This window comes from Vanellus vanellus (assembly GCF_965231255.1).
Source record: "Vanellus vanellus genome assembly, chromosome: 3".
Classification (NCBI taxonomy): domain Eukaryota; kingdom Metazoa; phylum Chordata; class Aves; order Charadriiformes; family Charadriidae; genus Vanellus; species Vanellus vanellus.
The window spans coordinates 65,018,080-65,041,802 of NC_138907.1; the positions used below are offsets into that span (position 1 = coordinate 65,018,080).

At 39.5% G+C, this 23,723-nt stretch overlaps 1 protein-coding gene across 1 annotated transcript in view; it reads right to left on the reverse strand.

Moving 5' to 3' along the window:
* Positions 1-23,723, reverse strand: part of PDE7B (phosphodiesterase 7B) — a 180,076-nt gene that overhangs the window by 118,433 nt on the left and 37,920 nt on the right. Inside the window, exon 3 of the mRNA XM_082481808.1 lies at positions 1,410-1,470. Within this exon, the coding sequence (XP_082337934.1) occupies positions 1,410-1,470 (61 nt within the window). The remainder of the gene's footprint in view (positions 1-1,409; positions 1,471-23,723) is intronic.

The window sequence follows — 23,723 nt, forward strand, 5'->3', positions numbered from 1 at the left end:
TCTGCTCACTGCTCCTAAAGAATCGTTTGCAGTAAGGATGATGCCAAATGCCCAATTTTGGACTGACTTGTTATAAAAATGACCAACCTGTGCAGGAGACATTCATCTTCAGGTCATTTTTTTGTTCTCAACTACCCCTCTGCCCTTCTGCTTTTTTTTTTTCTGCCTAACGGATAATGACATTTGCATGGATATAACTTCCTTAGAACTACAGTATTATGAACTCAGTGGTATTTAAGCTGTAGATTATAATTGGCATGATAAAGGATCACGAGTGTATCTTTTCTGTCAGCTTGTTCCATTAAGAACCTCTAACCATGGATCATTGATGTAACAGATCATTACGGCCCATTGTGTCAGTTCATCTGTTGGGATCTGTGCACTATAAGCATGACAGATTTCTTCTGCAGCAATTATAGTCTATTGTGACAATAGGATTTAATGAATATAAACAACAAACCGCATAATCTGTTATTACAGAACACAGCTATGCACCCAGATGGGAATTAAGTTCCTAGACATTGCCAGTTGCAGATTTTAAAATTGTGACTATTTCAGTCTTTGTGTTATTAGATGCAATGCTCTGACTTACAACATACATTCACCTCAACCCTGGCAGGTGAAAGGTCTTCAGCATTTAAAGCCTACTCCTGCAAGTGTTCCGTGATTTAATTTTCCAGAGTAAACATTATCTTTTAGAGTTTTAGATACTTACTCCCTGTCTTTCACTGTAATACTAATCATGCTGTTAATGTTTCAGTAGTAGCATTGAAGACAAAACAAGCAAATACAATAAAATCGGTCACAGAAATTAATGAAACATAGCCGAAAACTCCTGTATTGTTTCCAAAGAATAGACACTTCTGCTTAATATTAATTTTTACAAATGATGGGCAAAGCGCTACGCTGGTGTAAATCTGCAAAATCACAATGATTGAAATTTTGCTAATTGATGTAGCTGAAGGTCGGACCTGGAAGCATCTGATATGTATTTGTGAAATTAATACACTTTTTCAAAGCACCTAAATGCTCCTTTACATTAAAGGTGTGCAGTCTACAAAAGTTCACATTTTTCCCAGGCTGGTTTTTAAAATCTGGCTTGATTACAGAGATTTTCAGCTTTCAAATATTAGTTTTGGACTTGAGTACCTCAGAGATTACAATTACAGTGTTGGTATAGCTTATTTTTATCCATGTGGGTGGGCACTACTGGATTATATATATATAATTTGTTTAAGTAATTGAAAATTCAACATAAAGAGTAAGTTAGTGAGGCCTACACGTGGACGAGCAATCTAAATGCCATTGTGAATCACTGCAGTCATTGTCATGTACTTTTGAGAAGAAATCCCCAATTAAACATACTTCCACATATTTGTATCGAAAGGGGAAAAGACTCTTACCCTTACCTAGCATGCGAACACATTTGGCATTCTGGTCAGGACTATCAAATGAGATTTCTCCACACCTCTGAAAAAAAGAAAAGGATATATTTAGTTAAAGACTCTGTGATAATATCCCTCTCCCTCTCCGCTGGCACCTCTGTTTATGTTTGGCAGAAGAGATGTCCAGAGACCTGTTGTTAAAAACGTCAAAATCAAAAGATTTTCAAGTAGCCAAATTGTGAGGAAGAATGGACATTGTTAATGTACAAAGATGGGTCAACACTGTATTCCAAGGTGTTCACCAAGAAAAACTTTGGCTAACACCTCTTACTTTTGTATCTTTGTCTTAAGAAACTGCCTGATTGACGTTACTGTTTGTTAGCATCAGACCCAGTTATACAGGGAGCCTTATTTACCACATTGCAGCCCTCTCCAGTATGCTCATTTAGTTATCCCACCACCGCACCCTAAACAGGATTTGCAAAATGATCCAACTGAAAACAAACCAAACAGCACTGCTGATTCAATAATTTGTATCTCTGTAAAACAACCTTATTTGAAAAAATGCACAACTCAATATATTTATTAAGGAAAACTGTCACTTCACAAATTTGAACTCTCCATAACACCTATGAGTAAAATTCTTTTTTGTAAAGTGCAAATAATTTACATCCCTATGCTAACATGTTTTGTTTATGAAAATTAATATTCACGTGTACAGATGCATTATGATATTCTGGCTGATGTTCTGTCCCTATACAAACCCAGTGAAGGAACATCATTACAGTTAAGATCAGAATACAAAAATGTTGGGTGGTGTTTAAAGATAGGACATAATTTCCGAGTCCTTTATGCAGACAGGCATGTCAGTTTAGCTGCCAGGAGAAACATAATTGGTGTGGCTCATGGCTCTGATGCAGCCCCGATTAAAGTCAGTGTACAGATCCCACTCACTTCAGTAGTGGTTGCTTCAGGTGCTACAAAAAAATCCATTTTTGTATCACTACACTCAAAGCTCATGATAGGGACTTAAGGATAGCCTCATATTTTATAGTTAAAACTGGTCCGTCCGTACTTCGTTATCTACATATTTATGGTTTTGGTATCTATGACCAACTGGGAATAAAAGCACAGTGGTTCACGTTTCGAAAAATCACTGAGAGCTATCCATTTCCCTTCCTCTTCCTTTCTCTCTCTTATGCAGTTTCCCCTTTTCAGCACCTGTGGCTTTCTCTCTTATGTAAGACAAAGTAGTTAGTACCGTCTTTTTCTGGTTTTGTTGGTTGTTTTTTTTTTTTAGTTTATTGTTGGTTTCTTTTTTTTCTTTTTTTTTTTTTTTTGTTAATAAAAGTGACATTTGCAGCAAATAGTAAAACCTACAAAGAATCAGGTAAGTAAAATACCCTGGAGCTTCAAAGAAGAGGAAACACAGCAACAGTTTTATAAATGAACACCACATTTGGAACTCACTGTTTTTCAAATAGCCTTTACCTCCCTCACACTGAAATAAACACAAACAAACAAACAAAAGCCCATCTCCCACACAGAGTCTTTTCATATATCAGTACATCTAAAAAGAGCAAACAGATGCCTGTATTAACCTTCCTAGGTGGGAGCACATACTACTGAAAGATTGCGAAAGAGAAACAACACCCAGCATTTCAAAGATAATTTTACGAATGCTCTTATACCAGTTCCCTGTCAGGAGACACAGAAATTTGCTATTTATTCTGAATGTTAAGATATGGGCATCTTTTCACAGAAATCTCCCAGCTTCTTCTTCATCACCATAAGTATACTTAGACAAACACAGATTTAAGAAAGCATGTCAAAATTCACTGCCCAGCTCACGCCTGAATTTAAGCTGCTCTTTGAAAACCCTTGGTTATTTTTCATTTATTCCCTGGGACATATTCTATGCTCCAGACATATTTATGTAAACATCGCATTTTAGGCTGGCAAACGATGTCTTACAATATCTAAAAATACTCACCAGTCCTAGTGTTATGAAATTGGGAAAATGGCTAATGTTCCCCAGAGTTCACTAACATCCCACAGGAGCCATTATGATGATGGATGAACCTTGAAAACTTTGCAAGTAAGATTCAGAGAACTGCATACAAGTTCATAGGCTTATCTGAATTCCCTTAACCCCTGCAGCCCACAGAACTGGCTGAAAATCATGCTACAGCAGTCAGCCTAGGAGATTTTTCACTGCTACCGCTGCAGCTGGAAATACCAGGAGAAAAAGCTTCTGCAGCAATTTTAATTTCTGATACTAGTAAAAGCTCATAGGTACACAGCAAAGGGATGAAAAATAAGCTGTTACCAAACTGCCCAGAGCATCTAAAAAAGACTTAGATGTGTAAAGTGGCACAGAAATGCAGCAGGGACTCATTTTTGCTCATCCAAAAAATAGAGTTGTTTGGGCATTTTTGCTGTTAGCAAATGTTTTCCACGAAGAAGTAAGGAATGACTTCAGGATTTAATTTTTAGGATTAAACTGAGACTTTGCCACCACTGCTATGAATTCTTGCCGGGGTTGGATAAGCTTCTCCTGTCCTTTTCCTGGCCTGGCTTACTTCCTTTTCTGGTTTGGGTTTATTCTGCCTGCTTGCGTATTGGGTCTGGTACTGGGAGATGAGGCCAAGAGTCTCTCTAGTCCCTATCCATTTCCAAACTAGTCCCGAAGCAGCTGCTCATTCTCCCCTGAAAGTTTCTAAGTTGGCTACAGAGTCAGTAGTGGATCCATCAGAGAGCAGGAATAGGAATTTGACATTAGATGCTGGTTACCCTACTTTTTAATTTCAACCATTCAGAAAGCAGGGAGAGGAGGAAGAATAACCCCAGGCATATCTGCTGTACGTATGCAGACCTTTTGCATCGGTGTAGATCACCATATATGTCTGTTGGGGAAGCTGAGAAAGAAATACGACATCTCTTTAAAAGATAGGCTAAACAGTCTTGAGAAGCTGCTGCTTATAAGCAGCACGAGCTGTAACCATAGGAGTCAGGTCTGGAAGAAGGTATGAATTTTCTGTTTCCATTTTAGAGAAGAGTATCAATGGTGAGCTGTAAAGACCAAACGCCTTATCCAGTTAGGAAGAGCAATGAACTCAAACAGGAGAGCTGCCTCTGAACTTCATTTCTTGAAATCTATTGATGAGGTTGGATTAATAGTCCTGACCTATATTTGAAGCGTATTAAAGCTCCAAGATTTCACTCTCTGAAAAGATGATAAATCATATTAGATCTAAATGATCCCCGAGTTTGGGGTATTTTAAATCATAGAATCATAGAATGCCAGGTTGGAAGGGACTGCAGGGATCATCTGGTCCAACCTCTCTTGGCAAAAGCACGGTCTAGACAAGATAGCCCAGCACCCTGTCCAGCTGAATCTTCGTAGTGTCCAATGATGGGGAATCCACCGCTTCTCTGGGGACATTATTCCAATGGCTGATTGTTCTCACTGTGAAAAATTTTCCTCTTGTGTCCAGTGAAAATCTCCCCAGGAGTAACTTGTACCCGTTACCCCTCACCTTTTCCATGTGACTCCTTGTAAAAAGGGAGTCTCCAGCTTCTATGTAGCCATCCTTTAATTACTGGAGTGTGGTGATCAGGTCTCCCCTAAGCCTTCCTTTCTCAAGGCTGAACAAGCCCAGTTGTCTCAGCCTTTCCTCATATGGCAGCCTTCCAAGTCCTTTGACCATCTTTGTGGCCCTTCTCTTGACCCTCTCCAGCCCGTCCACAGCTTTTTTGTATAGTGGGGACCAAAACTGAACACAGTATCAAACCTCAGTTTGGGCTTCATGGTTAGGACTACTACAGCACTGGTGGGACTGGCTCTACTATATGTATGTACGTATATATGAATGTCAGACTGGTGAGTTTATATATAGAGGCAGCCCTGCTGAAAATAATCCCACTGTTTTTCACTTCCCCAGAGGTGAGAGAGGATTTGTTGTTGAAAAATCTTAAAACACTGCTGTGTTTGGAAGCGGTCAGATTAATGAAGTGGGTAAATACAAGTAAAATTCACCCCTCCAAATATTCATTATACCTTCATATCTCTTGAATCACTGAATTCTGGACTAGACTGTGGGGTTTTTTTTTCTCTTTCTGGAAAAGAGGAAGGTATAGTTACTTTCAGTTAATAATATTTTCAGTAATATAGATGTATTCCATGTAGGATTGCAGCCTGCAATTCATCACACGTGTGAGGAAGTATTTATATTTATCTAAGAAATAAATTAATAAATTACCTACTCTTAACTCCCTTTTTTGAGATCAGATGCATGCCATGATGTTGAGTCTGTTACACAAGCTGAAATGTAGTAAACCAGAATGGGACTTACAGGTCCCCCACGGAAAAAGAGACTGAATCATGGAGCACCTGTAAGTGGAGCTTAAAAAAACCAAAGCAAAAAAAGTGAAAGAGTTGCTCTTAGAGGATAGGGATGAAAGGACGTGATATTCAGCAGAAATGTGACATGAAGTCAGGTCCTTTAATGAGATAAGTAAATTGGAGATCTTGAAGTCAGTCTGGTTGGCTATGGTGGCCCAGTACCACCTGTCGGAAAAGGCAAATACCATGTTACACACGCACCATCCTCCATAGCGAAAGACTCTGCTGGAAGAGAGTGGTCTCAGGCAAGATGACTTCTTTGCAAGATGCTCTGAGGAGTACATGGGAAAATAGGAAGTCTTCTGCAAGGAGCCCTGTGCCAAAACAGTGTAAGTAAAACTGCAGAAAAGTAGGGCACAACTGACAGAAAAAAAACCCTTCAGGCAGAGAGCCGATGGAAAATCTACTGTAGTCAGTTGTACTAATGCAGTAATGCATCTCATATTACTTCTCTGGTATTACATGGTCATTCATAGGTTGGGTTTCCATTTCCAGCATGCCTGGGCTCACACCACCTGCATTTGAGGATTTGAGATACATAGCAATACACAGGGTGTATATACCCCAGACAGAATATGCCCTTAGTTTGTGGTTTGTTTTTTTTTGTTTGTGAAGAAAACTTTATCTATGAAAAACTTGTTTTTGAAGTCATTCTATCCAAGTTCTATCTGTATGGTAAATTAAAACACTGCATGTTTTAAGTAGAGGGATGCAAATCAAGCAATTGAAATAAATAGGGCTAAATTCTTACCTATGACAAAATTCAGCAAGTAAAGATCTGAAAATGTTTGTCATGAGAATTGCAGTAAGTGGCATGTTAATTTTCTACTTATTAAATGCATGCAATTAACATTTAATGATTTTAATAATTTTAGAGTGTATAGTGTTTTAAAAATATAATAAGAGTTTTTCTGGCAGGAATTTTGAACATGCACAATTTTGACCTTTTTAAGCTGCAGACAACCACGTTGTGAAAAGCCAGCTTAGTCAGTTAAAAGGTTATTGGAGTAGGAACCATATTTATAGGCTTTTTGACTCTGTTCTGTTCTGCACGTCCCAAGTATTGTGTTCAACACATGTTTCTCTTCCAACATGGCAATAATCAATGAATTATATCATGTACATGATCAGCCAAACATGACGATAAAGACTGAATAATTTTCTTTTTGCAGAAGGTGACAGGGATTATTATTCCTCTAAACATAGGAGATATGCTAATCTGACATTAATTACATGCTGAATATCTTTTAAGAATCTGATTTTTTTTTTAAAGTAACCTTAAGTTAATATGCTTTGCTCTTACCGATAGAAAGAAGTGGATTCTACATAACAATGATTGATAAAAAAATGTTTTCTTTTCTTTTCTTTCCTTTTTTTTTCCCCCACAGTACTGCATATAATTTCTCATTCCTTTAGAAAAAATCAGAGTTAAAAGATGCACTTATAGACAAAACTGATTAAAAGAATTTAAGGCAGAGCAAACAGCTTCTGTGCTGCTATGAAAAAACGGATGATCTCAGAGGCAAAACCCGCTACGTTTATTCATATTTCTGTTTTCCTATTACATTCCTTTCTCCATCACCTTTAAAAAGTACTGGAAGAAAGTCATCTAGCATGTAAAAACATCATTCTAGTTACCTAAGGATTTATAGATGTAAAATCTGTTAGTGTGAAAAGCAACACAACTTTGTAACTATTAGCAATCTTTTATAAAAACAGCTGGTCGCTTGTATAAATAGCTGAAAATTAAGGGCAACATTTCATAAGGAGTCATGCCCTTCATTTTCAGGGTGCCTGGGAGGAGATTTAAGGTGGATTCATCCCAAATGCTGGTGAAATATCAGAGTGTAGGAACTGTAGGATTTCCAATGCCCTGTTACACTTGTGGTATTTCCAGTTCTGTGCCTCCTCTCTGACAGGGACAAAAGAAAGTACAGGAACTACCAGAGTAGACTGACATAAGTAATCTGTCCTGCCTGCAGCCTTTTCACAACCACCTCCCCCAAAATGAAAGCCTTGTAATAATAGCTGTTAGAGATTAAATCAATGTTTATGTAAAACAAGGAAGTCCCCTACCAATACTCTGCGTAATCTTGAGATGCACTTAAATGTCAAATACTTCTGAATTTTGCTGAATGTCTACCCATTGCCTTTGTTGGCCTTAGCAAAGGAAATTAAGCCATTGTTTTTGGTTTTTAGAGAGTTTTTTTTTTTATTTTAAGAGACAAATGCTTATTTTCTCTATATCTCACCTTATTTTAGATTTAACAGGTCCACATTTGACCAATTTTCTCTGGAGTGAATGGCTGCAAAAATCTCACCCCATTCATACACCCTTGAATTACCAACTCGGAATTCTTCAAGAACTTTACTTAGCCTTTCTTACATGAAGATATGTGTATAATGAATACAACTTGAGAACTGCATATATAAACGTTCTCATTGGTAGTGAATAACGCTAGACTCTTTCAGCTAACAAAATTGTCCAAGATCTCTAAAAATCGTGATTGTTTACATATTACCTTCCCAGGCTTTATTAACAGTTCCCGTAATGATTATAGATAAAATCTTATACCTGAGAATTTAGACCTACGTTTGTCAAGTTAAGTGTTCCACTAAATTGGGCTGCAAAAAGAACACTTATCTTGAACGGGTATGTATTTTGTGTATGCCCACCCATTTATAAATGTGGTGTAATCATAGCATACTGACAATTGCCTTTAAAATACTATTAGCAGCCAGAATGCCACATTTGCTGCTCTTCAAATTACTGCTATTACATTGCAACTATTATGTTGCAGCTCCTACCGTATTTCAAGGGTAAAGTTTCCAGCTTCCCTGTTTAGTATCCGAATTGAGGCATACATAAACTGCAAATTCAGGTTCTATTAACATCCAGATGAATATCTGCAGAGTAGAATAGCTATGCCTGGGCAGACTTGTTTGAAGAGTTCCTCCCTTTCCAAGCTTTCCCAGCAACAGAGAAGGTTTCTCTTCCCTCCAGGAAGTTCAACACGTTGCTCAAATAACCTTTTGACACTCTCGGTGTCAATCAGCAGCAGCACCTTGGCAATGCTTTTTATTCTGGAATTTACCATGCTGTAGACCCTCAGCTAGTCTGAACAGACAACACAGCAAAATAAGTAATTACTAGTAAATTGAGCAATAATTCCCAACCAACCATTGTTGCCAGTAGTCAGCAACTTGTTTGTGGGCTAAATAGCCCGAGGTGAACCTTTAGGCAGTTCATTTTCTCACAAACCTGTGATTTACTATGGTTAAGAGTGGTTTGAAATGGATTAATGGAAAATGGATGTAGCAGTTTAACTGCTTTGTTTTCTTCTTCAGTTAAGGAAAAAAAGTTTAACAGTGTGTGACTTCATTAGGGAGGCGCCAGTAGCCCTGACCCCCCTGAGAATCTGTCAGTGTTTCAGTATGGCATCTCTACTTTTAGGTGTTTATAACATGGGCACTGTGAGCCAAATCTAGAATTACTAAGCAATAAAAATGTTGGGTTTTAATAAGCAGTAAGTCACAGTCGAGTGTGCATTAACAGGCGAGGCACAACTTGTAGGAATGTTCTGAGGGGGTGCCATCATCCAAGAAATGTTAAAGAGCAGACTAATTTTTCTTCCCTCATGGGATGAATCTGTATTGCAGTTAATTTCCTAGTTTACATTTTAAAGAATGTAAAACATCTGTAGATTACGTAATGGATCCTCCCACCACAAAAATGGTTCTAAGTGGGAGGGAAGATGGGAGGAAAATATCAATACTAGGGAAAAGGCAAATTCGTTCTCTCTATTTACCGTTGCTCTGATGTGAAACATCAAAGTTCTCTGTATTTAAACATTTTCTGGACCACATAATTGTCTTTCCTCCTCCTCTGAGCTGCAGAGCTAGGCTGTTTCCCTAGCTGCTTTCTATGGTCAATGACATTTTAACTTTCACTTTCTGTTGAAATATGCAATGAGAGGAAAATATTGGGCAATTTTTGTGAAAATTTAGGTCTTCACTTCAACCACATGTTTTTCTCACATATTTCCCACTGATCTACTGGAAGGATCAAAGAAGTACCGACTGACACACCACTCTTTCCAAGAAGCAAATCCAAGGTCTGTGGGAGAACAAATCTCCTGAAGAGTCCCCTCAGGCAGTTCAGAGCAATGTGGGATGAATTTTGGCACCTGTTTATTTGTATGTGCCCACTGCATACTGTACGCTTTGCATACAAAAGCGCAGTCTCAAGAAGGACAGGGAGACCGAGTGCCGGTTTCCTCCTACCTAATAAGACTGACTCCCTGACCACGTTGGGAGCGGTACTAAGTGCTGGTGACCACCTGCTCCTCAAAAGCTGGGCGTTCTTGGTTCCCTAAAACATTGGCATGCACTGAAGTGGCACTGCTTTATCCTTTCCAGGACACAATTTTTAAGGAATGGGAGTTGGTGAGAACAACTCATGCCCAAAGCACACCAACAACTAGGTCAGGTGTTCACCGCCCACTGCTTTCACTCACCTGCTGGCACAGACACAGACTTAGGTAACAAAACTAGTACTGGACCAACAAACCAGGTAGGAGAGAGTTAGAGATCATTAAACAAACTTCAATACATTCGTGAGGAAGGTCTGGTCAAGCACCAGCTTCAGCAGGAGACGTGAAAACAGAGCACTTAGAGGCAGAGGCAGGAAACTACTTTTCCCTAGTTCCTCACTTGCGAGCCACACGCTGCTTGGGTCTGAAGGTAGTAGAGTCCCATGGATAGCTATACAATGACTGCAAAACTGGTCATAAAGCGAAAGGTGAGCTTTTCCCTTTTCACTTCACTTCTCTCACTTCTCAACAGATTCTGGTTATAATCTCTCTTAGCCAAGACTACATCTATGCCTGTCCTTGAGATGGTAAAAGAACAGGACAAAGCTCCTGAAAATGTTTCTTTTACTTGTGGGTTTACAGAAGGCATGAGTTGCCCAGGTAGCTTCCTTCTTCTCTCGCAGGAACAAGGCCTGCCCAAGTGACGTGCATCTTGATTCCCCATACAAAAATTGTAAAAGCATTTCATTCTGAAGAGGCTTATTTTAGACTGCAGAAACAACTGGAATAAAAAACAGCAAAAAGACTCCAGGAGAACAAAATGCACTAGGTTTGCACTCAGAGTTTTCTTAGGCTGTCAATCACCAGTCTAGAGAAAATAAAGCCATCATAGTTTCATAGCTATCATCCTGATTTGTGAACAGGAATTCAAACAAGTCTGGAATGATATTATAGGGGTCACTTCCATGTGTAATCCAAATACGATCCTGAGCGTATCAGAGGGTAGAAGACCTTTTAAGTCGTCCTACTGCAAACACTTCACCTGCCACACTTTGTTTTCTTAGTGAGTCACTAAGGGACATGAAAATATTTTAGACTTGGCTATGAAGAACTGTGGTTTTGCAGAAGAAAAAAGATCACCTATCTCACACTTTAAATAACTATGACATACACTAAAGCACACTATGTAGGAAAGGTAATATTTAGTAAAAAGCAGTGTATAAATTGATTTCATAGAACGCCTCTCTGCTACACCAGCTTTCTTTGTGACAGACACGAGGAAAAGGAAATAGTTACTATTCTTTCAGACATTGCTAAAAAGAGACAACACCTAGTATTTGTGGGAGCTAAATGAAGGTTAGAAAAAGATTTGGTTGAATGTGGTTCCCTCCCTTCATCTAGATTTACCTTCTGAAAATAAGTGTCTTGAAGAGATGTAGTTTTGTTGTATGTAGTAAACCTCAAGTATTTGGGGACATGATTTAGAAGTGGTTTTGTCAGGGTAGGTTGGTTAATGGTTGGACTTGATGATCTTAAAGGTCCCTTCCAACCTCAGCGATTCTATGATTTTGCAAAAATGACAAGGCCGTGTCTCCTATTACTCATTATTCAACTAGATACTGCTTTTCTGGGGGGAAACTGAGAACCATACTTCATCTGTAGAAGAAAAAAATGTTAACTTGTTAACCTTTTGTTGTCATGGGAATAATTTTACATTGTCTTTTAGCCTGGTTTTGCTCATAGCTTCAACTTTTAGCTGCCAAAAGTCAACATGGTGAACATATTACTGGTGCAGTTTCTATCGCATATCCCCTACCCATCTGTACAAAACCAGACAATGTTAACCAATTTGATTCTGACTAAGATGCATGGCATCATTTCTATTCGGTGTCTGTTACAGACCTTACCAACATATGTCTGAATTTGTTGCAGTAGGCGAGTTAAGTAAGCTGACTAATAACTGCCATATATAGTTTGTTCTTTATCTGGGCCCCCAAGGGGAAAACTGGGTGCACAAGGTAGCATTTTCTTTTCAAAGGATTTTATTTTTGAATGTGTTTGGTTTTGTCTTGTGCTATTTAAGTGTGACTTATGTACTTTATGGACTTATGTTAAAGAAGATGGGATTGAAAAACAGCTCCTAAGTTCTCTTGGTTTTAAATTTTTTCTTGAATTCTTACATGATAGGCTTCAAGAAAAATAATTCCCCCTGTGCATTTTCAGACAATTACTAAGATACTGAATGTCTTACCTAGTTATTTCTTTAAGTCTCTGTTTTGGTAGAACATGTGTTTTATAAACTCCCAAACAATTAACAATTATCGTATTTAAAACTATGGTGGAGTTTTTTGAATCTCACTGGAGGGAACCGACCTCTAGATTTTTAAGTTCATAAAGGAAGAGAGATGAAAATTTCTAGAGATTGATTTAGCCCACATGATTACAGAGAAAGCCGGGATGCCTAACTCTTCAGCAATTACAGTTAGAATGATTTAGCTGATGCTGTAAGCGTAAACATCTGCTTTACGTTTGGACGCTAAAATCAGTGTTAATCCTGAATGTTAGAGGCTGGATTTGCACAACGGAAGGAATATTCTCCCAGTTGCCAAACGACAGCGAGGTGGCTGGCAGGTAGCAGAAATGAGACAATTGTGAATGGTCTCACCAGGACACGTGGGATATCAAGAATGTTTGGTTATAGAGGGACTTGTGATGCTGAATAAGGCCAGCACGGACTGTTTAACAGCTCTAGATTCGTTGCATTTTTGTGAAGGAATTAAAAAGATGCTCTTAATAATGTTTTGGTCAGAGTTATAGTTACTAGGACTATTTGACCACTTGGGAAGAGTACAAGGTGAATAGCAGAGTACAGGTTTATGCTCAAAAACAGCTGATGGAAAACATCTTAGTAAAAGTTTTCTTTTAAAACATTAATACGTTATTATGGTGTCTGTAGTATTTACATATGGCCCTTGTCATTCTTCACAAATGAGTCACGGTTTCCCATATATCACAGTATACCTGAGCCATGTGACTCTGATAAAACTGCACATATCACAAGTGGTACATCTGTATCATTTTAGAAAAAAAGAACAATGAAATTTTTTTACAGTAGCAATTAGAAACATTGTTTAAAACTAATTTCCTAGCACTTACAAAAATTATTTCGAAACAGAATTTACATAATATGTAAATAATGAAGTTGTATGTAATTATCTTGGCTGACTTTATTTTAAAACTGAAAGGTACTGTTCATTTTATACCATGTGATCCTAATTAATAACCCAGGTGAAAAAGCTATTCAGTGCAAACAACATTTTCAGTGGAAATGTGCTGCGTTCCAATTAAGAGGTTTTGAAGGACTTCCCGTTTATATGAAAACACATGAAATTTGCCTTTGGATCTAAACTGTTGAGGCTCAGACACATCTGTATTATGCATGGATACCAGCAATGCAATGCTAACCTACTGACTGAAGTGATTGCAGCAGATCTCATGCTGAGACTGATACAAACAATGTAGTGAGTTTTTAACAGGTCTCTAAATGTGGAAAACATTTGGTGTGATTTTTTTTAATTTTTTTTTTTAATTCTTTCCAATTTTATGGTAATTTTTTTTTTTTTTTTACAATATAATTTATCATTACCCTTGAGGGAGGCTAAGTTTTACAGTTAGATACTGTACAGATGGGAAATGGAGGAAAGGACTGATTACACAAACTTGCTAAAGGTCACCAACCCACTGACAGAGCAGGGAGTAACATTCCAGTTGCCTCTAATTCTGTGTACTATTTTTTACATTAACAGTATGACTACATTTATCTTGTTGAGTAATGGATGAGTAAATACAGGAACTAATAGCGCAGACTGATGAGCACTCTCACCTCATAAAGTCAACTGAGCAGCTTAGGCCAGAAAAATCAGCTTTGAGGGGAGATAGTTTGGAAAGAAGTCTCACATTAGATCAGAAACACTGTAAAGGTTTTATTTCCAAAAGGCACCTCGGTGGCTTAAGAGCACAGATATTTAAATCAGCGCTGTGCTTGTTGACCATTTGGTTTTTCCTTATGGATCTGTACTTAAGTAAATCCAGCGCATACAGGTAATGTGTTGGTGAGTATGTGAGAGGCTCCATTTGCCTCTGATCTGCAGAGGGAATAAAGACCCTGGCTGGTACAACAGTGATTCTTTAGCTAAAGATGATCACACACACACACACGCGTGCACAAACACACACACACTTCTCCCTCCCTATCTGGAAGCCACTGGATGAATCCCTGAAGTATCAGCAGGCATCACACAGCAACAGGAACTGTGAGGTCACATCTAAAGGAGAGGGTGAGCATTGCCGGCTCTGCCATTCAGATGATCTGTTCTGTGTTTGGTATTGAGACATTCATCATGCATGAAGCTAATTGGATTTGTACAAAAATGTGAATGAGGATAGAGATGAAAACTTCCTTCTCAGGACTTCCCTTCAAGGGGAAACATAGCAGAGTTTATCCTAGTGTCTGCTTCAGAATAATTAGACTTTGTAAAAAAATCCTAAAACTAAAACGAAAGAGATTCTAATTTTGAAAACAATCGCCAAACAAAAACTCCTTAAGTTAAAAAACCCCTAAGACTAATCTTCCCATCTGGATGTACAGTAATCCAAGAGAAGGATAACAGAGTTATTGTGTGGGTTTTTCAATGTTTTTCTTGTGTTCACTGTGGTATTTCACAACTGACTGGGGCCTCCTTCATCAGTACATTGGGAAACATCCATTGCAATATTAAATCGTTTAAATGAAAAAAAATAATAGTTTGCCAGAAATCTAACTCCTGTAACATAAGAAGCTGGCTCTTTGAGTAGCTCAGTTTCCAGCCATTGCTAAATTAATCTGCAGATGACAGACAGCCCTCTTTGGCCACTGGAAATGATGCTCCAGCTGAACAAGGAGGTCTTCTGACACTGGGCTAGTGCTGCTTAGAAATTCCAGCTTCCACACGCAGTAAGTGCTCCAGGGACTGATGTGGACAATGCTCAGCATCTCCCATGTGCAGATAGATCAGGTGGCAGCCAACAGCCTAGATCCCAAGCAACCATGCCTTTCCATGCCTCAACCCTGCCTTTCTGAAGAGCAGAAGGGCACTTTTCCTCTCTACGCCTAACTCCTAAACCACCATCGTTGAATAAAACTAGTGTCTCCTATTGTTTTAACCATGCACAAGTTAAATAACAGGTCCTATTCATCACTGAATTTCCACCAAAAATTGAAGCCATCACACATCGGTGGCATTCTGGACATGACTGATGACATAACTCCTCATTCAAGGCTGCCTGTTCACCTCTACCAGGCACTAGCTGTTTAGCTACTGCTGAACTGCTCTGGTGGTGCTCACTAACAGCAGCATCTTTAAGGATGGCATGGACCAGCCTAGGTAGCATTTTGAGGTGTATTGGTTTTCCTGCAGTTATATCGCTTTATGAGTGAAAGCTCTGTCCTAAGTCCACCTCCCTTCTCAACATGGAGATTTGACATTGCTTGATCGCACATTTATTTTTATCTGGAGGCTATATAGAAGGGATTAAAAAAGGCTATTGTAATAACACAGAAGCCTGGAAAAAGATTAACATGGAAAGGATGTTAATCCAGTATCAAAAAGTTTTTAGGCTGTGATATCTTTGGAAGCTTACGGATGTCACCCTACAATGGTGTGATAACTACGAAGGCTCTCACTGGAACCAAACAAAGCTGAAATTCAATGTCATCCTGCTTATCCTTTACACGCTATATCACACTAAAGCAGGGAATTTCAAACCAGTAAATAGCTATAATCCCAATGGGAAATCAAGGATGGAGAATTTCCTGTCCTTTGATATTTAAAATCAGAAATGCTGCTGTTTTCTTTCAACTTACTTTTATTGGGTTTGCATAATACTTGAAACAATACATAAAATAAATATTTTACAATTTTGTTCCTGAACATTTCCACAAAACAAACACAAAATACTGCAACCTTGTCTACTCTATTGACCTTCACCACAAGTGTCCAGGACATGAGTTTCTCCACCCACCAGCCAGCTACATAAAGGATTAAAATGGTATTTTTAAAGAGAAAATCAGGAGTGTGCAAGGACTACTGGAGAACCCATAAGAAGAGATAATCGGGAAAGTATGCTGTTAGGAGGTTTTCCAACATTCTTTACCAAAAACACAGGACGCAGCGAAAACTCAGTGAAAACTCAAGGCTTCTTTTATAAAGAAGATCAGTTATTAAAAGGTTATCAGCCCTCTGTAGCTAGACCAGGCACAGTCCAGTAGTCACAGAAGTGCATCTCTAAAGCTTTTTCTAACCGTCTTTGAAAATTTTGTCTAACCATAGTTTTGAATCCTGGCAACCTGTATCTTACATCTGACACCTGGGGGACCTGCGTGTGTCACTCAGCAAAAAGAAAGGAACTGTCTTACCTCACCTCCTGCAGAGAAAACTAACACTGAACACCAATAGCCTTCATACCAAAACACTGATACTTTCAAAGTCTGCCAGAAAAACTCTTTAACCCATGCAACAACACAGCAAAGCAGCTTTATTTCCAGAGAAGAGAGAGCGTCAGCAAACCGTGGAAGAAACACTTCTCATTGACCAGTCCATATCAATGGACCGTGCTTCCAAAACACTTAAACTACCAGATATGTTGACCTTCCAAATTGGAAAGGGTTAGCGCGTTTTCAAACCTCTTTGCACCTTGCTCAAAATGAAATGAAAATGTTTCCTCCAGTACACAGGATGTACATGAACAAGTGCAAATTTACAAGTGAAGGTAAGAACAAGCTGCAGCCTCAGTTCTTCGGTTCATAATGTGTAACCATCCTTCTGAAGAACAAAACAAGTGATTGATAGCACCAGCTCTGCAGTGCAACAGAAGTGGAGAACAACAGACGAAATCAGGCTTTGGAGAGAATTTAGAATAAGTATAAGGACCTGAAACAGCAATTTAAATTCACACTTTTGTGAAAAGTACTTTCAAATCTCTCATAATCACAAATAATTAATACTTAGCTATACAGCCTTTTTACATCAGTTTCTAGGAGCCGATCAGCGCTTTCATCAGAGACAAAGTGTTATCAGGAAAATTGTTCTTTGCGCAGATTTTAGTAAAACATCATTATTTTCTGAACTTTCCAGTTTGGACCTAAAGGCTTTGTCTGTACTAGCAAATTAAAGATATCAGGGACGGTTCTGAGGCCAACTGGCACAGGACAGTTCACATCCACCATACTAAACTCTCTTAGCCTCCAAAACAGTGGCTGCAACCAAAATGCTACCGGGTCCCTGGCCGGTGCGAACTCCTCAAACTGTACCATTAATTCTTTGGAAAAGTGCTAGTCAGCCCTGGCCAAAACTGCACCCAGTTGTTGCTTAACGATTTAGTGATATAGTTGACACCCGGGACTTTTTCTAGCACTACTTAATTTATTAGGGCGGGCATAGCCAAAGAGCGGGGTTATCTCACCCAGCTGTAGGTGTCTGCGGCTGAGTAGTTGCTGCAGTCTCCCTTTATTAGAGCCAGTGGCGGTTTTGTTTGTAGTGCGTACCTCGGCGGTCCATTGAAGGGTGAAATGGAGCACCCTGCAAGTGTCGGTTCCTCTCTGCGGATTAAAAGCAGCCCACAGTGGCAAACCAAGTGCGACCAAACCCACCTGAAGATTACACTGCTGCGGATCGAATCAACCCCCACGGATTAGCATAGTCCTCGCAACAGCTGAAATAAAAAACTAACAAGCAATGCCCCAAACCGTCTGCAATACCGTGAGGCTGCTTCTCCCTGGGAGCCTGGCAAGAAAGCCAAGTTCTGAGCCTCCTTTTCCCCTGTTTGCAGTGTGAGGTTTGTGTGTTTAATTACCTCACGGAGATGTTGTGGGGCCCACCTACATAATGTTTGCAAAGTCGTGTTTGTAGAGCGCTGTACGGTACATGAAAAGTAGGCAGGCGAGCCAGGCACCGAGGGGGAGGCAGAACAGGCGATCGAGCTCTGGGTTCCTACCGGTTTGTTCACTCCCCTGGCAGCTTTCACACCGTGGCTGCAGAGATTTAGGCGGCTCGGCCTTACAGTTAGTTACTTATTTTCTCGGCATAAACTCCGTTGAGGGCCCCCGTGTCAGACTACTGTTTACAGCTAGCTTACGAGTTGTTGCTGTTTTCTGCTGCGCCTTGGCTCCTGGCGTAGCGACTGCGTTCGTACACGCAGAGAGTGGCATGGATTTTCCGCTCAGCGCCGACTCCGGACAGTTTTAGCTCCTGAGGAAACCGCTTAGGAAATGCGTGTGAAAACGGCACTACTAAGGGAAATAATACCAATCTGAATTGTAACAATCCTTACCCGTGACCGCTATAGTGGTATTTATGCACATGTGCAGAGGAATTCGCTGTGGGCTCACAGCAATCGGGGAGAGCCAGAGCATCCAGCATGAATGGTGGCTGTTTAAGCGGGGCACAATATTGCTACTGTTACAGACAGCTGGGAGGAAGTCTTGGAGGGGCATCACGGTCCACTGACCGCACACTTCTGTCTGACAGCTTCGAAAGAGGCCAGCAAGAAAAATCTACGCCTATTAAGCAGCGGCAAACCCTGCTCCTCCCTGGGGAACAGAGAGAGCTGGGAGACAAATATTCAGTTGCTTTAACCATTCCCTCCCGAAGACAAAAATCTCCTACAATTTAAAGCTCCATTTTACTTTCTCTGTGTTGGCTCAACCGCGTTAGCAGAGCCGGCATTGCGGCAAGCTGCTCTCTGGCTTTTCAGTCCTGAGGGTCTAAGCAGGCAGACGCGTAGCTATAGTCTCTCGTATCTGCCATTTAGGCCATTTGGCTGAATGAGTCTCGGAACAAGCTAGCCTGTCGCTGGCGTTTGAGCACTTGCAAAAGGTTCTCAGCGCAGGAACATGAGACTGGTCCAAATCCAGTTTGAAAGCAGGCAGTCCAGAAGGTGTGAGCTCTCCTCCCTTATTTCGTTAATACTCAAGCTACGCAGCCTCCTCCGTTATTTCTTGCTACACGTGCCGTTATGATATGACTTCTGTGCTTTAAAACCTGTAAGCGCGGCCAGGAGACTCTCCAGGAGATGGCTGACGCCTCTTGTTTAAATTCACTGCACCATTTCCACTGGCAGAGATTCACGAAAGCCGAAGTGATTTTAGCTGGTGGGAGAGTAGTACCTCATAGCCAAGTTTCAAGGTGGAAATCAGTGTAGAATTACACTGAGCGTTACAGCAAGGGCCGAGAGGGAAAAGCCTCCCCCGCGTTGCCAAGTGCTTCAAAGGAGAAGGATTTATGACTCCTTTGAGAGTTTAGGACGGTGCCAGCTGTTGATGGTGGCTAATATGGCACAAAAGAGAGGCTAAATTCACACTGGATTTAACAGCCCTCAATCAAGAGAATTGCACCAGTGTGATTTTTAGTCAGACTTTCTAATAGAGTCTATAAATGTTGATGCAAACTCCAGAAAGTATTTTCTTTACCCAGCTCGCTTTCTCATTATCTATTCTTAAGTTGTAGTGTTAACCATCTCACCAGTCATGTAAATCCCACTTCTACCCTGAAAAACCATCAAAGCTGCTTGAATACTCATTATTTATACTGGTTATAGATATCACACTTTTTAAAGTTAAGATGGGGGACTATTCATAAAAACTTTTGTGTAATTACTGAAATCTGCCGGGATGTCTATGTTGCTATTTTATATTTACAGTTAGAATGAACTGTCCATAATGAAGACATATATCTGAATCTGATAGAATGAACGTGATGTGAGAGGAAGGCGTAAAAAACATAAGTGAAAAGTTTGAAAGCATGAATAAATAGTTTGTTCCTAGAAAATATAAAATGTGAAAAATTAAAAGATACAGGTTTTCTTTTTTCAAAACTGAATTTTGTTTTAAGAATATTATGAATAATACTTTTCGCATAAAGGAAGCACTGCTGTATAGCACAATGAAAAAGTAGTCATAAAATCTTTACTTTTGAATAACAAAATCTATAATTTCAGAAATAGATCTGCACTTAAATAGATGTTTGCTTCTTGATTTCTTTTTAATTTGGGGAAATTTAAATTATTGAAAATAGAAAGCTCAGTATTCTTAGCTTTTCTGCAACAAAGGACAGTTGTATCTGCAGGGATCAGAAATAGTATATCGCAGCAATGTCTCGCTGTTACTGAAAATACAGTAGCGGAGAAAGGTTACTTGCCACAGCTGTTGTCCTTTGAGGTGTGTTCTCTATAAACATATTCTTGTCATAGTTGCTCACAAACACAAAAAAAGTCACCGCATACCTAGAGGAAGATGCAGTTACTTTGCAGAGAGTGCCATGCACCAGCCTTTGTCCCTACCTCTTGCTTCCTCTGACTTCTAAGAGTTCCAGAAAACAGTACAGGTTGATGAGAGAGAGGGAAAAGTTAATGGATTGTGAATGCGCATATTGACAACACATTGCTAAAAAGATAAGAAAGTTCCTCTTCTGAATTCTTACTTTATAGCTCCAATTTTTCGCTGTTGGAGAATGCAGCCAGTGTTCTCCATGAATCACTATTTAGTGGAAGGAAGTGCTTGGCATCTCAGTCTGAATAAAGACTGAAGGTTTGCTCTTCAAAGGTGGCATGAAGACTTCGGCAGTAGCATGAAAGCTGGTGAAGGTGTGACCAGTGCTCCAGGCAGCAGCTTTGCGCATGTCAGAGTTGAGGACGTTGCACAAGGAAGGTCATTGTTTAAGCTCTGGCATTTCACCAGTGCAGTGCAAGAGTAGACTTCATGCAGAGTTAGCCGGGGAAGACACTTTCGACTATCTTACAGCTTCCAGTTGGAAGCAAATCCAAGAAGTTTCCCTGAATGCTTTGCCTTTCAAAAAGGGAAGACTGACCTAACATGCAGCATGTGTTTGGCCATCTAACCTATCAACACGAGGGTAGTGTCAAGCTGTAATCCTCAATTAGATGAAATTTTGGCACTGTTTTAAGGAGGAAAAGGGGACGATACAAGAGAATAGCCTTGTTCCTACAAAATATGGCATATATGGAGTCTGCCAAACAGGCCTGATCTCCCAAACCTTCCTAGATGAGAAGATGACCAGTGGAAAGGCCACCTTCACCGAGAAGGGGTAGGAAAATGACTGGACATCATATAGGTGGGGACAGAGCCTGAGTTCTGTAGAGGAGAAATTGTGTGGCAGTAGTAACAGGCATGAAATCCCATGGAAACCTTATGGTATCAACAAAGTGGAGTAAAGGAGAGCCCTCTTTGAGCAAGAAATCTTGGAGAGAAAATGGAGAAGGGAAACTCAGATACTGAATCTGGTTTCTTTGGTTTCATTATTGATCAGACAGAAGAGTTCTTGAAAGTGTGTATCAACCTCTGGACGAGACCAGAAATGTATGAGATGGGAACTGAGGTAGTGGCATAAGCTTCACAGATCTTGAAACTCAGTCCAAGAAAGTATTTTTTTATGAACCAAATATGCTGAAAATAAAGAGCACAGAAAATAAAGAGCAATGGAATTTAAGAATTTAAGAGTAAGAAGAATTTAGTAAGAATTCTCCTAACCCTAGCATGCCAGAGGACATCCAGCTGATGTTGGAAGAAGGTGATAATCCTGTGTTGCCTAACTATTCAGGACTTTTAGCGTCAATAGAAAAGCTGAGGTGAAGGTTTGAAGGCTTGCCTTCAAGCATTACCTCCTACTTGTGGGATGTTGCAATGGTATTGATACTGCTCTCTTGTTGCTCTGATGATCTGCTTCTTGTCAACAAACTAGTGGTTTTTGCTTTGCCTGGAAAAAGAAGTGTTGAATGATTCAGAAGATGCACCAACAGAAGAAAATAGGCCTTTCTCATTCTGTCAGAGCTTGAGCAGCTCATGGACTTTTTCAGTATGGAGTTCCAGGGATAACACTGCTGTTCAGGAACAATATAGTACGTAAAGCCATCGTAAACAGAGCAGTTCCTAGGACATGCTCATCTTCCTCTATAGATAGTGAGTGTTGAAATCACTGGTAGTGAAACAATTACACTTAATATACCATTTGAAAACTATCCAAGAGGCAGGCAAAGAAGTCTTTGAAAGAAAGATCACTCAGCACCTGTAAGGTGAAAAAAATCCCTCAGTAGAAGAATTTGAGGGTAGGTATGGAATTCTGAGATGTTCGGTGAAACTCTGACTTGAAAAGAGATTAGTGATGCAGGTCAAGATTCACTAAAATATCACGTGTTGTTCTGATTTCTCTACTGCTAGGCAGTAGAGAAAATTGCCTTTTATGGCCGCATCCAAAGCATCAGAGTTTGATGAGTTGGCAAGACAATAATAAGGAGAAAAATCCCTAGTTAACAGCATTTTGTTGGGTATATCCATACATAATTAAGCACTTGAAGAAGGACTGGGGAAAGAGCTGAAAAAAAAAAATTGAAAATGCTGTAGGAAGTTATTAGAACATAGTTAAGTTTGAATAAGGAATCACAGGAAATTTAGCTGATAATACATGGAAAATATTTTATCCAATATTATAAGTAACTTAATTTGAAGAAGTTATTTGCAATTTATAGAAACCATTTTGTAGGATTCAAGTATAAACATTGCTCCATAATGCTTTCACAATCACTGAGATAAGGTATTTCAGCTGCAAAGATTTTATTTTCACTGTTTCTTAATTTTTCCGTAACAGGCCTTAGAAAAAAAATCGGGGGGAAATGCCTATTTTAGTTTGAAAATATCGAGACTTTTTCCCCCAAACATTCTTATTTTTAATATTTTTCTTGTGTTGTAGTGTCTAACATTATTTTCTTGCTTAGACCCCATTTGCTATTACATCAGCTCACCTCTGATTTAAAATGTCAGTTAAATTGACTTTATAAATTTAATATTCAGAAGAGGCAAATGATGCCCTTCATCTCAATAACAATGTATCTAGGAATTTAGTAGTTTTTAAAAAATGTTGCTGTTATTTAGTATAATGTTATATGTGCTTGCTTGTTCAGAGCCCTATTTCTTCTCCTATTTTTCAATAGCTTTGCAGTCGTTTCCCAGCTCTCTCTGTTGAAGTGTTTCCCTTTAGTCTCCTCTGTGTATAGTCTGCTAGACTTTCTCCTAATACTTTCATCCTCCATCCTTTCCTTAACATGTTTTTCTTGTATCTCCACTACCTGAATCTCCTATTTATCTTTTATCAACTTGGATAGAAATTACCACAAATTGCTCCAGAAACGATGTTTTATCATTTACACTTTAAATAAGTTGCAGCAGACCACAAAAGTACAGAAGGTGCTAAGGTAGAACAGCTGAAATTCAGGTATTTGAAAGTGCCATCATCAAAAGCCCTGCTCCATAATTTTTTGACAGCAACTTTTCCTCTCTGCTTAAAGATGCACTTCTGGGGATACTTATCATTGCTAAGCAGTTTGCTGCCTGTCTCCAAGGGTGTGCTGACAAATGAACATCAACGTGACATGAGCTTGGATCTTCCTCAATGAAGAAGTTTCTAAGTCTGAACATGGAAGGGAAGGAGAAGTTATCTGCTGAGCCAGCTTTGAACAGAGGTACTCCTGAGAAATAACAGCAGTGACAAAGTATGAAACTTGCTGAAAGTAACT